Source organism: Ursus americanus, chromosome 13 (assembly GCF_024610735.1).
Source record: "Ursus americanus isolate L20-20 chromosome 13, mUrsAme1.1.p, whole genome shotgun sequence".
NCBI lineage: Eukaryota > Metazoa > Chordata > Mammalia > Carnivora > Ursidae > Ursus > Ursus americanus.
Window position 1 is genome coordinate 36968919 of NC_142139.1, and position 20158 is coordinate 36989076.

The 20158-nt window shown below is 43.5% G+C and overlaps 1 protein-coding gene and 1 long non-coding RNA gene across 10 annotated transcripts in view; one reads left to right on the forward strand and one right to left on the reverse strand.

Moving 5' to 3' along the window:
- Positions 1–20158, forward strand: part of LOC123793229 (uncharacterized) — a 43119-nt gene that overhangs the window by 9257 nt on the left and 13704 nt on the right. For all 4 annotated transcript variants that reach the window (XR_015726500.1, XR_015726502.1, XR_015726501.1 and 1 more), the window contains exons 5-6: positions 1043–1146; positions 18218–18275. This is a non-coding gene — a long non-coding RNA (uncharacterized LOC123793229). The remainder of the gene's footprint in view (positions 1–1042; positions 1147–18217; positions 18276–20158) is intronic.
- NR3C2 (nuclear receptor subfamily 3 group C member 2) overlaps positions 1–20158 on the reverse strand; it is a 323767-nt gene that overhangs the window by 2747 nt on the left and 300862 nt on the right. Inside the window, exon 9 of one of the 6 annotated variants that reach the window (XM_087866501.1) lies at positions 3–132. The exons of the other annotated variants lie outside the window; for them this stretch is intronic. Within the exon in view, the coding sequence (XP_087722627.1) occupies positions 124–132 (9 nt within the window). The 3' untranslated portion in view covers positions 3–123. Of the gene's footprint in view, positions 1–2; positions 133–20158 lie in introns of those variants that run through there. 6 annotated transcript variants of the gene reach the window in all.

Below are 20158 nucleotides of genomic sequence, written 5' to 3' on the forward strand. Positions count from 1 at the left end.
GGGACATGACATTGAGGCCTCCTTTCCGTCCCTGCACCCTGCCGTGTCCTAACTCTGGCGTGAGCTCGAGCAGCCTTCCGAAATCCGAGCAGGGAAGCACGTCTGGGACGCTGCCGGATCTGGCTAAGTCGTCTGTTTGGGGGAGGAAGGGTGCTCACATCACTTGTCATGGAGGTGCCTTTCATGCAAAACAGATTCGGCCAAGAGCTGAGTAACTATCGAATACTGACTCTACCGGCGGCAACGGGGTCAGAGTTCGGAGTGGCTGGGGCGCTGAATTGCTCTCACCAAATTCTCGTAAATGTGTGAATTCGGTCTCTGGGCACTGGCGATGGGCCTGCCCCAGGCTCTCAGGTGGACTGGCGGGGGGAGAGGCAGGGGCTGGCTCAGGGCCTGCCTGGCAGAGGCCCAGGACAGTGGGGGGCAGGACGCCAAACCTTTGCTGTCATGTGTCCTACTGCCTCTAGTTCCGGGTGGGCCCTGCCACCTTCCCTCCTTCAGCTTCTCACCCTGAACTGTGGCCACCATGAGCTCTATTAAGGTATAATTGATACGTAACATTGTGTAAGATTAAGGTGTCCAATGGGTTGATTTGACACTTATGCGACATAATAAAGGTGTTAATCATTTTGCAATATATAATTCCCATTTCTTTTTCTGTGGTGAGGCTATTTAAGGTCTACTCAGCAACTTTCAAGTACAAAATACAGTAGTAACTATAATTACCATGCTGTACATTCCATTCAAAGAACTTATGCTCTCAGCATTGGAAGTTTGGGTCCTTTGACCAGCATCTCCTCATTTCCCCCATCTCCTAGTTACCACCATTCTACTCTGTTTCTGTGAGCTTGGGCTTTTTTAGATTTCATGTATGAGTGATACTGTAATGGATTATAATCTTTCCCTGACTTCACTTAGCATACTGCCCTCAAGTTCCATCCATGTTATCACCAATGGCGGGACTTCCATATTTCTCACGGCTGAATAATATTCCAGTGTGTGTGTGTACTTCTTATCCATTCTCAACCACTTTCTGTTTCAGCCTGACGGAGAGAGAGAGTGCAAGCAGCAGGGACAACCTCTCGGACTGCTTGGTGGCCCAAGGACATTTTCCATCCTCCTGGGACCTGAACCACTCCCAATTCTGTAAGTTAAAAAAACCCATCCAGGAATGCAGTATACCATTAATTGCACACCCCGCTGTAGGAAAAATGAGTTTTGGTCATTTCTCACTGTATTAAAGGAGACAATATACATACCATAAAATCACTCTAGTCTTAAAATGATTCTGGTGAAAATACATCTGTAACTTTCCCTCAGAGTTTTTTTTTTTTTAACTTAATTAGCAACCTTAAGGACAGTAAATAACTGCATTAGGTAAAGGCCTTTAACAACAAACCAGAAATCAAAAAAATGTCATAAGGAAAAATAGCTGGTGCTTCTGTTTGTGCCTGTGTGAGCCCACAGGCTGAAGAGGGACGTTTCCCTAAGGAGGTTTCAAGGATTGAGAACTTTAAGAAGTGTTCTTCACACACAGAACGTTGGGGCCAAACAAGCTGGAAAACAGCACAAGCCACTGTCCACTCTGGGCACGTTCGCACTTCCGAGCTTGCCTTGTGAATGCTGAGTCTGTTTCTGCATCTGTTAGGGGTCTATCTGCCTCACAGGGTTGTTCAGGAGGACTGGATGAGTGACCGGGACGGAGGATGCCAGTTCTCAATCAAGATGTGGAGAACTATTGCTGGTAAAACCCCTCTGATTTCATCTTCCCGAGGGGTCCCAAACTCCTTCAAACATAAAACATCATTTTTTCTCTACGGGACACAGTTTGCAAAGTCTGCTCTGGGTTGTCTTTGTGTAATTTGGTGTTCTTGGGGCTCCCCTTCTATAAATTGAGGGACAGGAGAATTTTGTGTCACACCTTTCCAGGAGAGAGGTTCTTAGAATTGATGGAGAAAGCAAATTTAATTTTTTTTTTTTTAAATTTCACGGCTAGTGGCCGTGAAAGCTAAAAGCCATGCTGGGCCCCACCCTCTGGATGTGGTGCCACAAATAAGTTGGTAGTTTCGACTTCAGGGCACACCTTTCAGTGGGCGACAGCAGAGGTCTACGCACCAGCTGCGGGCACACAGAACCAAGTTTAAGTTCACTCTGATCTCTCCCCCTCCTTGTCCCCAAGGGCCCTCGGTGTGGGGTACCTGCAGGGCTGTAGAAGAGGATGGTTTTTCCTTTTAAAAATTGTTAACCTCCGGGATGCCTGGGTGGCTCAGTTGCTTAAGCGGAGGCCTTCAGCTCAGGTTATGATCCCAGGACCCTGGGATTGAGTCCCGCATTGGGCTCCTTGCTCAGCAGGAGCCTGCTTCTCCATCTGCCTGCTGCTCCCCTGGCTTGTGCTCTCTCTCTCTGACAAATAAAAATCTTAAAAAAAAAAAAGTGAACCTCCATATAAAATTATACCAAAAAAAAAATAAAGTACCTAGGAATCGAATCAACCAAGGAGGTGGAAAGCCTATCTTCTGAAAACGATAAAACACTGATAAAACAAGTGAAGACGGCACAAACAAACGGGAAGACATTCCACGCTCATGGATCAGAAGGACAAATACTGTTCAAATGTCTATACGACCCAAAGCCAGCTATAGATTTAATGCAATCCCTATCAAAATACCAATGGCATTTTTCACAGAGCTATAATAATCCTAAAATTTGTGTGGAACCACAAAAGACCCCAAGTAGCCAAAGCAATCCTGAAAAAGAACAAAGCTGGGGGCATCACAATTTTGAATTTCAAGATATACTACAAAGCTTTAATAATCAAAACAGTATGCTACTGGCACAAAAACAGACACATAGCTCAATGGAATAAAGAGCCCAGAAATAAACCATGCTAATATGGTCAATTACCCTGTAAAAAGGAGGCAAGAATAACAGGGAACCACAGTCTGTTCAATAAGTGGTGCTGGGAAAACTGGACCACCTTCTTCTATACACAAAAATGAACTCAAAATGGATTTAAGACCTAAATGTAGGACCTGAAAACTCCTAGAAGACACAGGCAGTAATCTCCTTGACACTGGCCTTCACAACATTTTTTTAGCTATGTCTCCTAAGGCAAGGGAAACAAAGCAAAAATAGACTTTGGGGACTACATCAAAACAAAGAGCTTTCACACAGAGAAGGAAACTATCAACAAAACTAAAAGACAACCTGTTGAATATTTGCAAATGATAGATTGGATAATGGCGTAATATCCAAAATATATAAAGAACTCTGACAACACCCCCCCAAAACCAAATAACCCAATTTAAAAAGGGGCATAAGGCCTGAATAAACATTTCTTCAAAGAAGATATCCAGATGGCCAACAGACACGTGAGAAGATGCTCAACATCACTCATCATCAGGGACATGCAAACCAAAACCACAATGAGCTACCACCTCACACCTGTCAGAACAGAATGGCTAGAATCTAAAAGACAAGAAATAACAAGTGGTGAGGATTCGAAAAAAGAACCCTCCCGCACTGCTGGTGGGAACGCAAGCTGGAGCAGCCACTGTGGAAAACAGTATGGAGGTTCGTCAAAAAAGTTTAAAAATAGAAATGCCATATGATCTAGTACTTCCATTACTGGGTATTTACCTCCCCCAAATGAAAGCACTAAGTCAAAAAGATATATTCACCCCTATGTTTTTTGCGGCATTATTTATTTATAACAGCCAAGATACGGAAGCAACCCAAGTGTCCACTGACTGATGAATGGATAAAGAAGATGTGGGGTGTGTGTACACACACAATGGAATATCAGCCACAAAAAAAGGACTAAGAACTGGCCATTTGCAACAACATGGATGGACCCAGAGAGTATTATGCTAAGTGAAATAAGCCAGTCAGAGAAAGACAACTACCATTCTGACTTCACTCCTATGTGGAATCTAAAAAACAAAACAAATGAAGAAACAAAGAGCAGAAACAGAACCATAAATACAGACAACGAATGGCTGCCAGAGGGGAGGGAGGTGGAGAGATGGGCAAAATGAAGAGGGGTGGGATACAGGCTTCCAGCTACGGGACGAAGTCACGGGGACGAAAGGTGCAGCACAGACAGCACCGTATGGTGACAGATGGGAGCTGTAGACCTGCTGAGTCACTATGCTGCACACCTGAAACTAATGTTAATATTGTGTGTCGACTATACTTCAATAAAATTTTAACCTGAGGGGTACATCTCGGTTTCTAGGCAACGTCAACCCCCACTCTGCCTGGCTGCCACATCTTGTACTTCTGTGGGGTTGGCCCTAGTTCATGTCCAGAGATGAAGGCTCCCTGTGCTTGGGCTGCAGGGCGCTGAGGGAGGGCGAGGTCCTTATTCACAACTCATCCTCCGTGTCTATCCACCCAATTCTGGAGCACCTGCTCTGGGCCAGGAGCTGGGAAACCATGACAAACCCAACAAAGCCTTGTTCTCAGGGTACCTACGTTCTGCTCTACTGAGAGGAAGCAATGAACACAGGTGCCGACAGCACAAGAAGGGACAGGGACAGAGGAGCTGCTATTTTCAGAAGGGTGGTCAGAGCGACGAGGTGGCTCTGGCTTAACGAGCTGAAGGAGATGGAGCGAAGCTGTACAGCTGTCGGGGCACGTGTGGGGTCACTCAGTGGGTTCAGAGCGGCACCTGTCACCTGACCAGCTGACGTCTGACACAAGTTACCCGGCAGGGCCAGGGCCACTTAGGGTTTATGTTTGTAAACATGCCAGTTCATGCACGTGAGGAGAGAGAAGGAGCAGAGTAAAGCAGGTCTTGAGCAAGAGGTGGCACACACAGGAGCACCAGTGGGAGCCTGTTCGTGGGGACAGGTCCCAGGCCTGCTCATGGCCTCTGCACCAACCTTTAACACCTCCATGAGCGTCACCGAGGAGGGCTGAGGAGAGAAACCAGAGCCAAGGGCTCAGCTGTGTTCCCTGACAGGTTGGCTGAGTTCAGGTGTCCCAGACTCTACTCACTAACATGCATATTAACCTGGGGCTGGCGTCTCACACCCACCTCTGCTCCATGTTCCACAGACTGAGAAAGCAGTTCCTTTCCGGTCATGAGCAGACACCCTGGGCTTCTGTTTACAGTAAATGCCTTGGCTGGCTGCAGAGGGACGAGGGCTTTCCTGGGGCATGTATGGTAGGCCTGGCAGCCTGGGACCGGACATTTGGCCCTGTGAACACCTGGGGATGAGGGACTCCATCACCACCAACCACTCTCAGGAAAGGGCTCACTCCTGTTGAGGTGGACAAGATGCCGACAGGCTGGGAGCCCAGGGGGCCCTCAAGCAGCTACCAGAAAGTGCTGGCTGCTTCAGGTGTCTGCCTGGCCCACCCTTCCCTGGGACAAGGCTGAAAACCTCTGCAGGCCTCAACCCCGTGGCTGGTGAGGCGAAGGATTATTTGGGAGAACCAAAGCCAGGTAGCCCTGGTCACTGGGCAGGGAGAATAGGGGCCACTCTGGTCCAGGCTGCAGGTTCTGCCCGCCGAGGACCCTTGCACTGCCCTCACCGGCCTCGCCTTGCTGTAGCCAGGGGCTCAGGGCCTTCGGGACAGGACGCACAGACTGCTGGCCCTTCGCACATGTCTGAGGTGGGCTGCTGCCGCACGAGGGCACCACCCAGGTCAGAAAACATGAGACACAGGAAGGGCGAAGCTGCAGGTGTTCAGGGCATGAGGAAGCGGGGACCAGGCTCTGGCAGTGGAGCAAGGGTCACATACTGAACAACTAGGTGGGCAGGGATGTTGAGCAGTCAGAATGGACACCGGTTCACGAGCCAAACTGCCGTGTCACCGTGAAGCGTCTAACGGTCGTGCTGCTCACATACTCAGGCATCCCCTAAGGTGTCACCCGGGTGCAGTCCAGGGGTGCGCACCGAGGAAGACGGCAGGTGGGGCCCCTGCCCGACCCCAGAGGAGCCAGGCAACAAGGGTACAAACAAGTACCGTGCCTGTGCCCTCCCCAGACACCGTGCACTGTCCCAGTAGAGCGTATTGGTGGGGGTGGGGCAGGCCAGTCATCGCTTGGAAGGCGGCGCTGGGTGGTGGCTGCGTATCTCTAACGAACAGTTTCCAGTCTGAACCCCAAACCACTATTCCGACTATGAAGCCAGAGCACAGTTCACCACGGCCTGCTAGCATTCTGGTGCACCGTGGGGGCGGGGGGGGGGGCAGACCTTCTCCAAAGCCACCTTTAAAATGATATTATTTAGGCACAGCTCTGCCTGGATGGCTCGCCCTTCAGAGAGAATTCAGCAGTTCCCTGGGCTATTCACCTGGCACGATTTCTCAGAGGTGTCACTCTTTTCCAATGAGGTGAGCACTGGCTGCTTCTGCTTGTTTCCTGGACCCCCCACTCCCTACAGTCACCCCTGCCCCAGCCTACCTGGAGCCCCAGCCTGAAGGAACCTTCCTCTGCACCCAACTCACAGATGCCACCTTTTGTCTAAGTTGTAAATTAGCAATGGAGCCAGGGGGCACCACCTTCTCTTTTTTCCGGTGGTTTGCATCTCTTCTTGCTGTAACTTTTCCCATTTGTAGGTCCCTAAGCAGCCTGCAAGCACCCGGGAGGCAGGAGCCACCCACCTACTCAGCCCCACAGCATCCAGGAGAGGCCACCTTCCCATGACTTCATGCAGCCTGGGTGAAGGGCTGAGGGCTACAGGGACCAGAGCTCCTGTTGCTGGGGTCTTGCTCCTGTTTCTCTGACTTGTCCAAACTCTTAAGTACTCAGCATTAACTTATTTCAACAGTGTTTCTTTAGGGCAGTGTGTCGCCAGTTTTAATCAATGAAGCAAAACAAAAACTGGGTAATTTAGATGGGTATCTTCATTTTAGTGGCACTAAGCAGATAATGCAGAACTCAATACATAAAGCTAAACTCTTTCATTAGTACTCAAAGCTGCCCCCTTTCATCTTGCCCTGTGATTCTGGGCAACTCGTTTATGCTGGGTTTTATAATGTGACTTCACACATATGCCACGCCATGGGTGCTATGAACCCCACTCACTGCTCACTGGGGTTAGAGGTGGGGGGGGGGAGTCACAGCTAAAGAGATGGGGGCTCTACCGCCCTGTTGGCCTATCAGCACGAGTGCGTTAACTGCAGTGAGACAAAAGACCGGACGCCTTAATATTGATCCCCACCAGCCTTTCCTGGTAAACACCAGGCTAGAGGGAGAGGCAAGAACCCTCACTGTAATCAGAAATGAATCTCACATTATTAGGAATCAGAGAAAGTCCTGTGCACTGACTCTTCTTTCTGCACAAAATCTATCTGTTGGATCACAGAAGTTTAGCTAGATGCCCGGCATGATTTCTCCCACCTGAAGGGCCACAGTGATCAGGGTGGCAGAGGAGCCTGGCAAGGTCTCAAGGCAACTGATGGCACTTTATTTGCACCAAACATGAGCCGTCAGGCTCCAGGAGTGCCCTGTCCCCCACCAAGTCATCGCCACTGGCATGGCCGCTCCTACCACAAGCAATGAATGGCCTCTCAGGGCACCACGCAGGGAGGATCTGGCACCCTGTTCTAAGGTCACACAGTCACTAGGTGGTGACGGGAACACTTGAGTGATAACAGCCTCTCTGAAATAGGGTCCCACATATTTTCAACAGCATGTTCATTTCTTGTAAGTTATCTGCTGACTCCAGAACATTCCCCCCAATTAGGATCAAACTTTTAGCCTGAAATGAGCCCGGGGAAGAGGGGATGTTAAAGAATTTTAGCCAGCTATGTTAACAGAGTTACCTGCAAAAGATACACAGCTTCAACTCTAAATGCTGTGACACTAATAGAAATGGCCAGCAACCGTTTACTCCAGGTATTCCTGCAACAGCTTTGTGAATATTGGAAAATGCTGCTCAGTGACTGTATAAGGAGTCTGGCCTTCATTCCAAACCCCAAGCTCCACCTAGCACAAGTCAGCATAGAAGACAGCTGCACAAGCACAGGTGGGCACCCTGTGGCCATGCAGGGCTGTTTCTCTCTGGCTGGTGATGCCTCAGTGAAACATGATGGTAACAGGGTACAAGAGTAGCAACAGCAACCCAAATTTAGTAGCATTAGCTTCTATACCCAGAAGACAATATAACCTTTAACAATATAGTTATACTACTATTTACTTGTGGATTCCCTTTGAAAACCCAAGCCCCACAATGCCACTACTCTGCTGAGTACTCTTGGTGGGCCTGCCTACTGGCTACATTTGGGAGTGGTCCTGAAGGCTCTAGATGTGACAAAGAGAGAGAGGATCCAGAAGATAACATTAAGGGGTGACATCAGCACACAGTGGTGGAAGGCATTCCTCCTTTTTGTCCCTCTTTTTCAATGAAGAATTAGTCATCTACCCATGAACAAAAGTGCCTTTGTGGGAGCTGCAGGATCTGGCACCACATGCCAGGGAACCCAGGAGGAGTCTGGCTCACCTGTGCATCTGGTTATGGGCACAGCTGTGGAACCAGTGGGGCAGTAACCCTGCCCCAACCTCTCTTGCCATAGTCAGGAAAAAACCTAAAGAGTGCTGACCTGGACTGATACCCACAGACAACAGAGAAACTGCCGAAGCTTAGCCCTTACAAAGAGAGATTCCAGCATGCTAATGGAGCAAGAAACAAGTCTGGACACAGCAGAGATGGTAAAAAGAACTTTGCCAATGCTGTTCTCACCCCCCACCAAAGCAACACTGCACTGGGCTGAACTAGCAGGTGGCAGTGATCTCTCTCATAGAGGAAAAGAAGAGCAGTGAGTGAGTGTCCAGCTACCCCCGTGGTGTGGAATGCTGCTGGAGAAACCTGTTTCTCTCCAGCAGCACCTACAGTACTTAGGTAGGATCTACATGACTGGGAGGAACGAGGAGATAAGAGTACCAAAGGACATTAAAGGGACCCAGGGCCTGCTGACTGTGCTCAGAGGGAAGTCCACTCATGAGCCCCTGGGAGTACTACACCTGAAGATCCTCCCATGGGGCCTGTGGGCAACTCGAATGCCCCGAGGGCTATACCTCCCTCCACTCTTACGGGTGGCTACTTGTGCACACTCCCAAGTGTGGTGGCAGGAGCAAGCACCTTAGGAGTGTGCTCAAAAAACAGGCCAGAGTCTGTGGACAAGGGAGAAACCACAATCTTGGCTATAGCACCGTCTTCTGGAAAATAAAAGAAAGGTTTCCAAATAGCCAGCCTGGTGAGTTTTAGGAACCAAAGATGTAAAAGCTTAAGAATTTTGCCACAAGAGGGAGCAAGAAGAGTGGGACAGGTGTACCCATACAAAGGCAGAGAAAACCCTAGATGGAAATAGCACTAATGAACCAAATACCCAACTTGAAAGCAACAATCAAAGATTTAAGGAGGTGGCTGCTACTTCAAATGTGAAAGCAGCAATGCAAAACTACAAAGAACAGGAAAAATCAAGGAAACATGTCATTACCAAAAAATAATAATTCTCCAATAACAGAGCTCAAAGGCAAGGGGTTTTGGATAAAAAATTCAAAATCGGTGTTGAAGAAACTCAATGAGCTACCAGAAAACTCTAAAGATAGTTGAAATCTCTCTCTCTCTCTCTCTCTCTCTCTCTCTCACACACACACACACACACACACACACACACACACACACAATGTTCAAGATGAGATATTACCAAAGAGACAGAAATCATAAAAAGGAACCAAGCAGAAACTCTGGAGCTGAAGAAATCAATAAATGAAATGAAAAATGTAACAGAGTAGGGCAAATGGAAGACAGAATAAGTGAGTCAGAAGATAGAATTTTGAAATAACCAAGTTAGAGGAGAACAAAGACAAAGGAATGCAAAACTGTGAAGAAAGCCTACATGATCTAATCTATGGGATTTCATCAAAAGAACATATATTAGAATAATTATGATTCCAAAAAGAAAAAAGAGGAGAAGGGGACAGAAAGTTTATTTAAAGAAATAATAGCTGAGAAGTTCCCAAATGTGCAGAGAGAACTGGACATCTAAGTTCACGGAGCTATAGAAGATCACCCTATTATCTCAATGCAAAAAGACCTTCTCCAAGACACATTATAATGAAAACTATAAAAAAAATTAAAGATTAAAGAATTCTAAAAGTATCCAGGGGAAAAATATTGTAACCTACAAAGGAACCACCATTAGGCTGTCAGAAGATTTCTCAATAGAAACACTACTGGCCAGATGAGAAGGGAATGACATATTCATGGTATTGAAAGAAAAAAATTGTCAGCCAACAGTACTATATCCAGCATAGTTATCCTTCAGATATGAAGGGGAAATAAAGACTTTCCTAGACAAACAAAAGCTGAAGGAGTTCTTCACCACTAAACCTGCTTTGTAAGAAATGCTGAAAGTTCTTCAGGCTAAAATAAACTCATACTAATTATCAACATGAAAATACACAAAAGTATAAACACTGGTAAAGGTAAATAGACTTCAGATGGTATGTTACAGTACAGTATAAATGTCAAAGGAAAAAAGTACTAAAAATAATTAGAGCTACTATAATTTAACTATAGCTACTATAATTTTATGTTATATAAATATACAAGATAAAAGGAGGTAAATAATGACATTAGAACTATACAAGGGGGAGTAAAGGGTGAAGCATTTATAGACAACTGAAGTTAAGTTGCTGTTAGCTTAAAATGGCCTGTTTTATCTATGAGATGTATTATGTACGCCTCATAGTAACCACAAAGCAAAAACCTAGAGTAGATGCACAACAGATAGAAAAGGGGGAAGCAGAGCATACTACTATAGATAATCATTAATTTATACCAAGTTAGGCAGAAATAGAAGGAGACTATGCAAATACCAAATAATTAGAAAACAGTAAGATGGCATTATAAGATCTTACATAGCAATAAGAATTCTAAATGTAAATGGATTGAATTAACCAATCAGAAGGCATAATGGCTGGATGAATAGAAAATGACACAATTATATGCTGCCTACAAGAGATTCACTTTGGCTTTAAGGACACACATAAGCACACAGTGAAGAGACAGAAAAAGATATTCCATGCCAGTGAAAAATCAAAAGAAAGTAAGGGTAGCTATACTTACATTAGACAAAACAGACTTGAAGCCAAAATGGTAACAAGAGACGAATGTCAATATATAATGATAAAGGGGTCAATTCATCAAGAAGATATAACAATCATATGCACATACACACCCAATATTGGAACACCTAAATAATGAAGGAAGAAACAGACAACAATACAGTAATAGCAGGGGAGTTCTAATACTCCAATTTCAGTAATAGATAGATCATCCAGACAGAAAACCAACAAGTAAACATTGGGCTTGAGCCATACATTAGGCCGAATGGATCTAACAAAGATTTGTAGAATATTCCATCCAACAGAAGAATACACATTTTTCTCACATGCACATGGAACATTCTTCAGGATAGCCACGCGACAGAACACAGTCAAGTCTTGTGAATTTAAGATGACTGAAATCATACCAAGTATTCTTTCTATGATGGTATGAAACCAGAACAACAAGAGGAAAGCTAAAATATGTGAAAAGCTACAAGTACATGAAAAATAAATAACATACTCTTGAACAACCAATGGGTCAAAGAAGGAAATAAAATATTTCAAAACAAATGAAAACAAAACACAATGTACCAAAACCTATGGGATGCTGCTAAAGCAGTTCTGAGAGGGAAGTTTATAGTAATAAATGCATATATTAAAATAAAGGGATCTCAAACAATCTCACTTTATATCTTCTTTTTCTAGAAAAAGAAGAACAAACTAAGCCCGAAGTCAGCAAGAGGAAATAAATAACAAAGATTAGCATGGAAATAAGTGAAATAGAGACCAGAAAAATAATAGAAAAAAAAACCAGTGACACTAACAGCTGGTTTTTCAAAAATATAAAATCAACAAACCTCTAGCTAGACTAAAAGGACAAAAAGAGGACTCAAATAAATAAAATCAGAAATGGAAGAGGTGACGTTACAAGTGATACTATGGAAATACAAAGGATCATAAAAAACTACTATGAAAAAATTATATACTAGCAAATTGGATAATCTGGAAGAAATGATAAATTCTTGGAAACCTACAACCTGCCAGGAATGCATGAGAAAGAAACAGAAAATATTAATAGACCAATATTACATAAGGTGCTTTAATCAGTAATTGAAAAGCTCCAAACACTGAAAACTCCAGGACCAAATGTCTTCACTGATGAATTCTGCCAGACATTTAAAGAATTAATGTCAACATGTCTCAACCCTTCTCAAGCTCTTCCCAAACTGAAGAAGGAACACTTCTAAACTCATTTTATGAGAGCATTACCCTGATACCAAAGCCCGATAAGGACACTACAAGAAAACTATAGACTAATATCCCTAATGCATACAGATACAAAATTCTCAACAAAATTAAAGCAAGCTTAATTCAGCAATGCATTAAAAGGATTGAACACCATGACCAAGTGGGATTTATTCTAGGAATGCAAGGATAGTTCAATATACGCGTCAATAGATGATATACTACATTAATAGGAAAATAAAAATCATGACCATTTAACTAGCTGCAGAATAAGCATTTGACAAAATACAACACACTTTCATGATAAAACCCTCAACAAATTGGTTATATAAGGAATACACCTCAACACAATAAAGGCCACATATGATAAACCCACAGCTAACACATTCAAGAATGAAAAACTGAAAGCTTTTCCTATAAGATGAGGAATAAGACGACAATGTCCTCTCTTATTCAACATAGTACTGAAAGTCCTGGCTATAGCAGTTAGGACAGACAAATAAATAAAAGGCATCCAAATCCGAGGAAAGAAGTAAAATTGTTATTTGCAGATGATATGATCTTGTATAGAGAAAACCCTAAAGACTCAACCACAAACCAAATAAATGATTTCAGTAAAGTTGCAGGAGATAAAATCAACGTATAGAAATTAGTTGCATTTCTACACACTAACAAAAAACATTTGAAAAAAATAAAACTTTCCTATTCATGATAGCATTCAAACAATAAAATAATTAGGACTAAATTTAACCAAGGAAATGAAAGATCTGTACAATGAAAACTGTAAGACATTGATGAAAGTAACTGAAGAAGATACAAATGGAAAGATATCCTGTGTCCGTGGATCAGAAGACTCAACATTATTAAAATGTCCTTACTACTCAAAGCCATTTCTAGATTCAACACAATTGCTATCAAAATCTTAACGGCATTTTTCAAACTTTAAAAAAATCCCAAAATTTGTATGAATCCATAAGACTTTGAATAGCCAAAACAATCATGAGAAAGAAGAAATTTGGAAGTGTTATACTTCATGATTTCAAACTATACTACAGAACTACACAGAAATTTAAATATATGGCTGTTATAAAAATAGACACAGAACAATGGAACAGGGAGCTCAGAAGTAAACCCCAACATTAACAGTCAACTAATATTTGGAAAGGAAGCCAAGGACACTCAATAGGGAAAGGATGGTCTCTATAATAAATGGTGTTGAGAAAACTGGACCACTATCCTACACCATACACAAAAGTTAACTTGAAATGGATTGAAGACGTAAACATACAACCTGATACCATAAAAGTCCTAGGAAAAAAACATAGGAAAGAAGCTCCCTGACGTTAGTCTTGGCGATGCACAAACAACAAAAGCAAAATTCAACAAGTGGGACTACATAAACCTGAAAGGTTTCTGCATAGCAAAGGAAAGAACTGAAAAAAGAGAAAAGGCGACCTACAGAATGGGAGGAAAATATTTACAAACCATATACCACAGAAGGGGTTACTATCCAAAATATAAAGAACTCATCCATCTCAATAACAAAAACCAACCCAATTAAAACAAAACTAAAAACAAAAGCTAAAAACACACAAAAAAACATGAGCAGAGGAACTAACAGACATTTTTCCAAAGAAGACATCCAAATGGTCAACAGGGATATGAAAAGATGCTCAGCATCACTGAATATCAGGAATATGCAAATCCAAACCACGATGAAATAACACCACACACCTGTGAGATGGCTGTCATCAAGAAGGCAAGAGATAACAAGTGTTGGCGAGGCTATGAAGAAAAGGGACCACTTGTACCTGTTGGTGGGAATGCGAAGCTGTTCAGCCACTATGGTAAATAGTATAGAGGTGCCTCATAACATTAAAAATGTAGCTTCCATATGATCCAACAACTCTACTCCTGGGTATATAATCCAAAGGAAATGAAAATAGGATATGGAAGACAGATCTGCACTCCCATGTGCATTGCAGCATTTTTCACAATAGCTAAGATATCGAAACAACCTCTGTCTGTCAATGGATGGACAGATATAGAAGATGTGTGATCTATCTATCTATCTATCTATCTATCTATCTATCTATCTATCTAGATGTGTGTGTGTGTGTGTGTGTGTGTGTGTGTGTGTGGTGTATATATACACACAGACAGAGGGATATTATTCAGCCATGAAAAAGGAGATCTTGCCATTGGTAATAACATAGATGGCCTATAAGGGCTTATGCTAAGTGAAACAAGGCAGACAGAGAAAGACAAATGCCATATTATGTAGAATCTAAAAAAGCCAAACTTGATGGCAACTTAGGAAGATCCTGAATTCACCTCCTCTCATGGACACACCAAAGTCTACATCTGCATATAGAGCAATTCCTCCTGAAGAACTGGCTGATTGAGCAGCTTTTGCACAATAAAGCACTGGAGGGCCACACAGAGAATGGCAGGAGAGATGGAGACATGGTAGTAATGGGAACCCCACCCTCAATGTGGTAACCTGCAGTAGGGAGGGAAATCACAGATGGGCCACGTACAGATTCACCTGACCTGGGGCACAGCAAAATACCATCAGTTTAAAGGGCAACTAGAATGCAAGTGAAGAAAACCCATTTACTAACCTTGAGTGTTTGCCAAATGGTGAGGGAATTTCTGTAACTCTCTCTTGGGTCAATGGTGCTGGCAAGAGCCTCTCCACCTGACAGCACAGCTAGGAACAGGGAGTAGGTGCTCTAGCCAGCCTGCTGCCTCATCAAGCCCTGAGCCTCTAGCCCACACCAGCTCTAGCCACTCCATCAAGGCTGCCCCAGAATGGCACACACTAGGAAACCTGTGGCCTACATCTGCTTCGGCTCCAGCCATCCCACCAGGGTAGGTCTGGCACCCTGCCAGGGTGTCCCCTGTCCAAAATACCCTGGTCCATGCCCACCCCAGCTCAAGCCATCCACCAGGGTGACCCTGGCATGGAGCAACCTGGGACCTCCGGGTCCATGTCCACTTCATCCACATCCCAGTTGTCCAGTGCCAGCCCTGGCATCAAGCACTCACCTCATCGCCAGCTATCCCTCCAGGGTGCTCCCTGTGCAGAGGATCCTGGCTCATACCCACTTCAGCTCCAGCCATCCTGCTAGCATGTCTCTGGTGTGGAGCACCCCAGGATCCCCCGGCCTGCACTGACTACAGCTCCAGCTGTCTCGCCAAGATGGCCCAGGCCCAAAGCAGCCGGGGACACCCCCAGCCTATGTATGCCTACTTTAGCTCCAGCCACCCTGCCAGGGCACCCTCAGAGCACCCTGGGACCTGCCAGCCTGTGCCAGCTCCAGCTCCAGCCAGTCAGCCTAAGATGCCAGGCATACATGGTCTACACAGGGGACATTCCTATTCAAGGCCAATCCTTCAAGACTGGAGGTAGCTGTTTCACCTAATAACACAGAAAGTCAAACAAAATGAGACAGAGGAATATGCCCCAAACTAAAGAATAAAACTAAACTTCAAAAAAAGAACTAAATGAAACAGATAACCAATCTACCTGATAAACAGTTCAAAGTAATGGTCATAAAGATGCTCACCGGGCTTGAAGCAAGAGTGAATGAACTTAGTGAGAACTTCACAGATAGAATATTAAAAAAAAAAAAAAAACCCAAAAAACAACCAACCAACCAACCAACCAGAGTTGAAGAATACGATGACTTAAATGAAAAATACACTAGAGGGAATCAACAGCAGATCAGAAGAACAGATCAGCATCTGGAAGACAGGGTAATGGAGAACACCCAAGTTGAACAGGAAAAAAAAAAAAAGGATAGGTTACGGGACCTCTGGAACAACATCAAGCATACTAACATTAGCATTATAGAGATTCCAGAAGGAAGAAAGAGAGAGAAGGGGGCAGAAAGCTTATTTGAAGAAATAATAGTTGAGAACTTCCCTAATCTGGAGAAGGAAACAGATATCCAGGTCTAGGAAGCACGAACAGCACCAAATAAGCACAAACAGCACCAAATAAGATGAACTCAAAGAAGCCCACACCAAGATACATAATTAATATGGCAAAAAGTGGGGCACCTGGTGGCTCAGTTTGTTGAGCATCTGACTTTTGATTTCAGCTCAGGTCATAATCTCTAGGTCCTAAGATCAAGCTTCGTGTTGGGTTCTGTGCTCAGTGGGGAATCTGCTTGAGGATTCTCACTACCTCTGGGCTTGCACGTGCTCTCTCTCTCTAATAAATAAATAAATCTTTAAAAAAATAGCAAAAGTTAAAAGAGGGAATCTTGAAAGGAACAAGAGAAAGGCAACTAGTGACATACCAAGGAAACCCTATAAGGCCATCAGCAGATTTTGTAGCAGAAACTTTACAGGTCAGAAAGAAGTGGCCTGATACATTCGAAGTACTGAAAGGAAAATACCAAAAGTACTATAGCCAGCAAGATTATCATTCAGAGTTGATGAAGTAAAAAAGAGTTGCTCAGAAAAACAAAAGTTAAAGAAGTTCTTCACCACTAAACCGATGTTAAAGGGACATCTTAAAGCAGAAAAGGAAAGGCTGTAAGTAGAAGAAAATTATGAAAGGAAAAAATTTCATTGGTAAAAGCAAACATATAGTAATAATAGATCAATCACTTATAAAGCTAGTATGAAGGTTTAAAGAAAAAAGTAGTAAATCAATTATATTGAAAAATTCAATTAAGGGATTCACGAGATAAAAAAAATGTAAAATATGACATCTGATACATAAAATATGGCGGGGAGGAGTAAAATGTAGTGCTTTTAGAGTGTGTTCAAACTAAAGCAACCACCAGCCTAACAGACTGTATAATTGGGATGTTATACGTGAACCTCACAGTAACCACAAACCTATAATAGATACGCACAAATAAAGAGAAAGGAATATAAACTTAACACTAAGGGAAGTCATCGATCACAAGGGAAGAGAGCAAGAGAGGAAAAAAGGAACAGAGAACTACAACAACAAAAACAAAACAAGCCCAACTCATAAAACAGAGAACTGAATGGTGGTTACCAGAGGATGGGAGAATAGAGGAGATGTCTGAGGCTACAAAATTGCAACCAGTAAGTCAGTCCTGGGGATCTAATGCACTAATTCATGTGTGTCCCTGAAGCACGAGACAAGGCTCAGTGGGGCTGCTTGCTCTCATGTTAGCTCTGCCTGCAAATTCTAGGTAAGGGGAGCCCCTTGCCACGAGGATGGCCAAAGCCGGGGCTCCAGGCCAGGATGGGCACCTCTGGCTTTGCCTCCAGAGAGGTCTGCCTGAAGAAGTGAGAGAGGCAGGGTTGTCCCATGTGGCCTCACAGGGATAGTTCCAGAGTGTTGGCTGGTGCCGGTGTGGGCATTCTGCACCTGACCCGGTGCCCAGGAGGAAGGGGCTGGCTTCTGAGGTGGGAAGTAGAAGCTCCTCCACATCTTATGAAAAACGAAGAGCATTTCTGAAACTCTGTTATCTGAGGCTACTTTTTAATTTGTCTTCATTACCATTTTTATATTAAATTCACTAGTAATCCTTGATCTCTGGTCAGTGATGAATATTAAATCTTCCAAATATGTTGTTTGGATGCTGTGCTATGCAAGATGGGTTCAATTTCCTTCCAAGTTTTTTTGTACTTAAATTTATTTAATTTCCAGCCTGTTTAAGTTTCCTTGTGTTACAAGCCTCGTTGTGGATCGCGGCTCCGCCTTCTTGTGAATAAGGTCTATTGTACATGTGAAAAACACAAAGAAAAATGACACAATGGAAACAGAAAGTAGAGCTTAAAGATAAAGGGATAATTAGAACATTGCCGAACAAAGGGAGTCTAAGGGAAGTGTTGTGTTTGAAACGCACTGGCATGTTACTGTATATAGAAGTATGAACTTTTCTTAATTTTGTTTTCAATATTTCCTAGATCCTTCTTGCCAAGGTACTGCACTGAGCAATGTAAAAATCTAAACCAACTCACGGTGGTAAGTTACCAACTTTAATATCAGGTTAACTCAACATTAAGCAGTTAAAATCATTACTTCAATTTCTGAAGGAAAAGGAATGCTAAGCAACAAGGGGCAGACCCCGCTGGGCGGGGGCAGCCTCTTTTGACCCAACTAAGGACACCTGAGACCAAGGGGTCTCATCTATTCCCCTGTTCCATTGAATGGATCAGGGTTGGCAAACTATGGCCTACAGGCCAAATCTGGACTAATAACTGTTTTTATGTTTTTTCATTTGTTTTTTTATACTTTGAAAAAATTGAAAAAAATCAAAAGAAGAGTATTTCGTGACATGCGAAAATTATATAAATAGCAATTTCCCTATTTTTACTAGAACACAGCCAGGCTTATTCCCTTACATACTATCTATGGCTGTTCTCCTGCCACAATGGCAGAGCCAGGTAGTTGCAGCAAGACTGTGGGGCTCACAACGCTTACAGTATTTACCATCTGGCCCTTTACAGAAAAAGCTTGCCGGCCCTGGACTGGAAGGCATGCCAGGGATTTAGTAACAGTTTATGGGAGAACAGGTTTTGGTTGGTTGTTAAAATATATAAATCAAGTATAAGATGTCCCCTGATTTCAGAAATATTGAAATGTGGGGGAAAAAAAGTCTGTGAACTAAGTGATATGGTTGGTAGCTAGAACTGGCTTTCTAAATATGATACAGATTCTCTGAGCCTTTCGGAAACGCTTTCCAAAGAATCCTTGTGCGTCATCATCTAGTGTAAAGGCTTCAGAATTTGTCATTCGAATGGAGAACAACTAGCACCCTTGTCTTCCATTTCTGGCTGTTCTTTCAGGAGTCATTTCCCTTTGAGCCTAGAGTCCCTGTAGGCTACATATATTTACAGTTGTCATTATGCACGGTAGTCCCATTCTATTATGTCATGGAGAACAGAATTAGCAGATACTGAACCCTTGTTCCTAGCGAAAATACAGGGTTAGGTTTCCATGAATTGCTGGTCACACTGTCAGCAATCAATACACAACCTTGCCTTATGTGTTTCTGTTTCGAGACGTCTTCTTTAATGTATGTTGCTGATTCTTTAACATTGAACTCATGGCCAACAGCACTGTAACTCATGCCTGAATGAAGTTTACTGCACACAATTATCTTCTCCATAACGCACATCATAGCCTTCTTTCTGCTTGGGAACATGAGACAGTGCATGAGCACTAAATTTGGGGACCACTGTGAACAGCAGAATCACCAACAAAAATGCAAACACTGTGTCACTAAACAGATCCTGAAAAGGACACTTGTATATGAGAGCTGGAACAAGAAGGCAGAACATCACCTTGTTTGACCTTAGCTGGGAACACACGCATTTTTACTGCTTGGTGCACGTATGCGAATGACTACAAAAGGGCCATATTGATTCTGGGGTTACAAATACATCTTAGCCAGTAGGAGAATTTCTAAATACAGAATCTGCAAATTATGAGAACAACTGTGTGTGAAACCATAGTCACTTTCTAGTTCCTTTAACCATGACCTTGATAAACAAAATTGATCAACCAGCATTTTCTGGGTCTTTGCAAATCTCAGTCATTTAAAATGATCTGCCCTAGTCTAAAACAGCCCTGATAGAACATTCCTCTTTTCTACGGCTTAATGACGTCTCTCTCCCTTCTGAAATTTCTCCACTCTTTCTTTTTGTGTCAAGTTAGGCCTGAGCTGTTCAAGGCTCCTTTTCTGTGTATGGATGAGTCTCTTATTTCCTTCAATTCTCCTACCCTGCTTCACTTAGTTTTCTGCCTTCATATCCTCCGCTGCCTCCTTTCAAAGATGCGTCTGCTTGTGCACTGCAAGCTGCAAAATGCTCTCCACACTCATCATCGTGCCTCTGCCCAACACC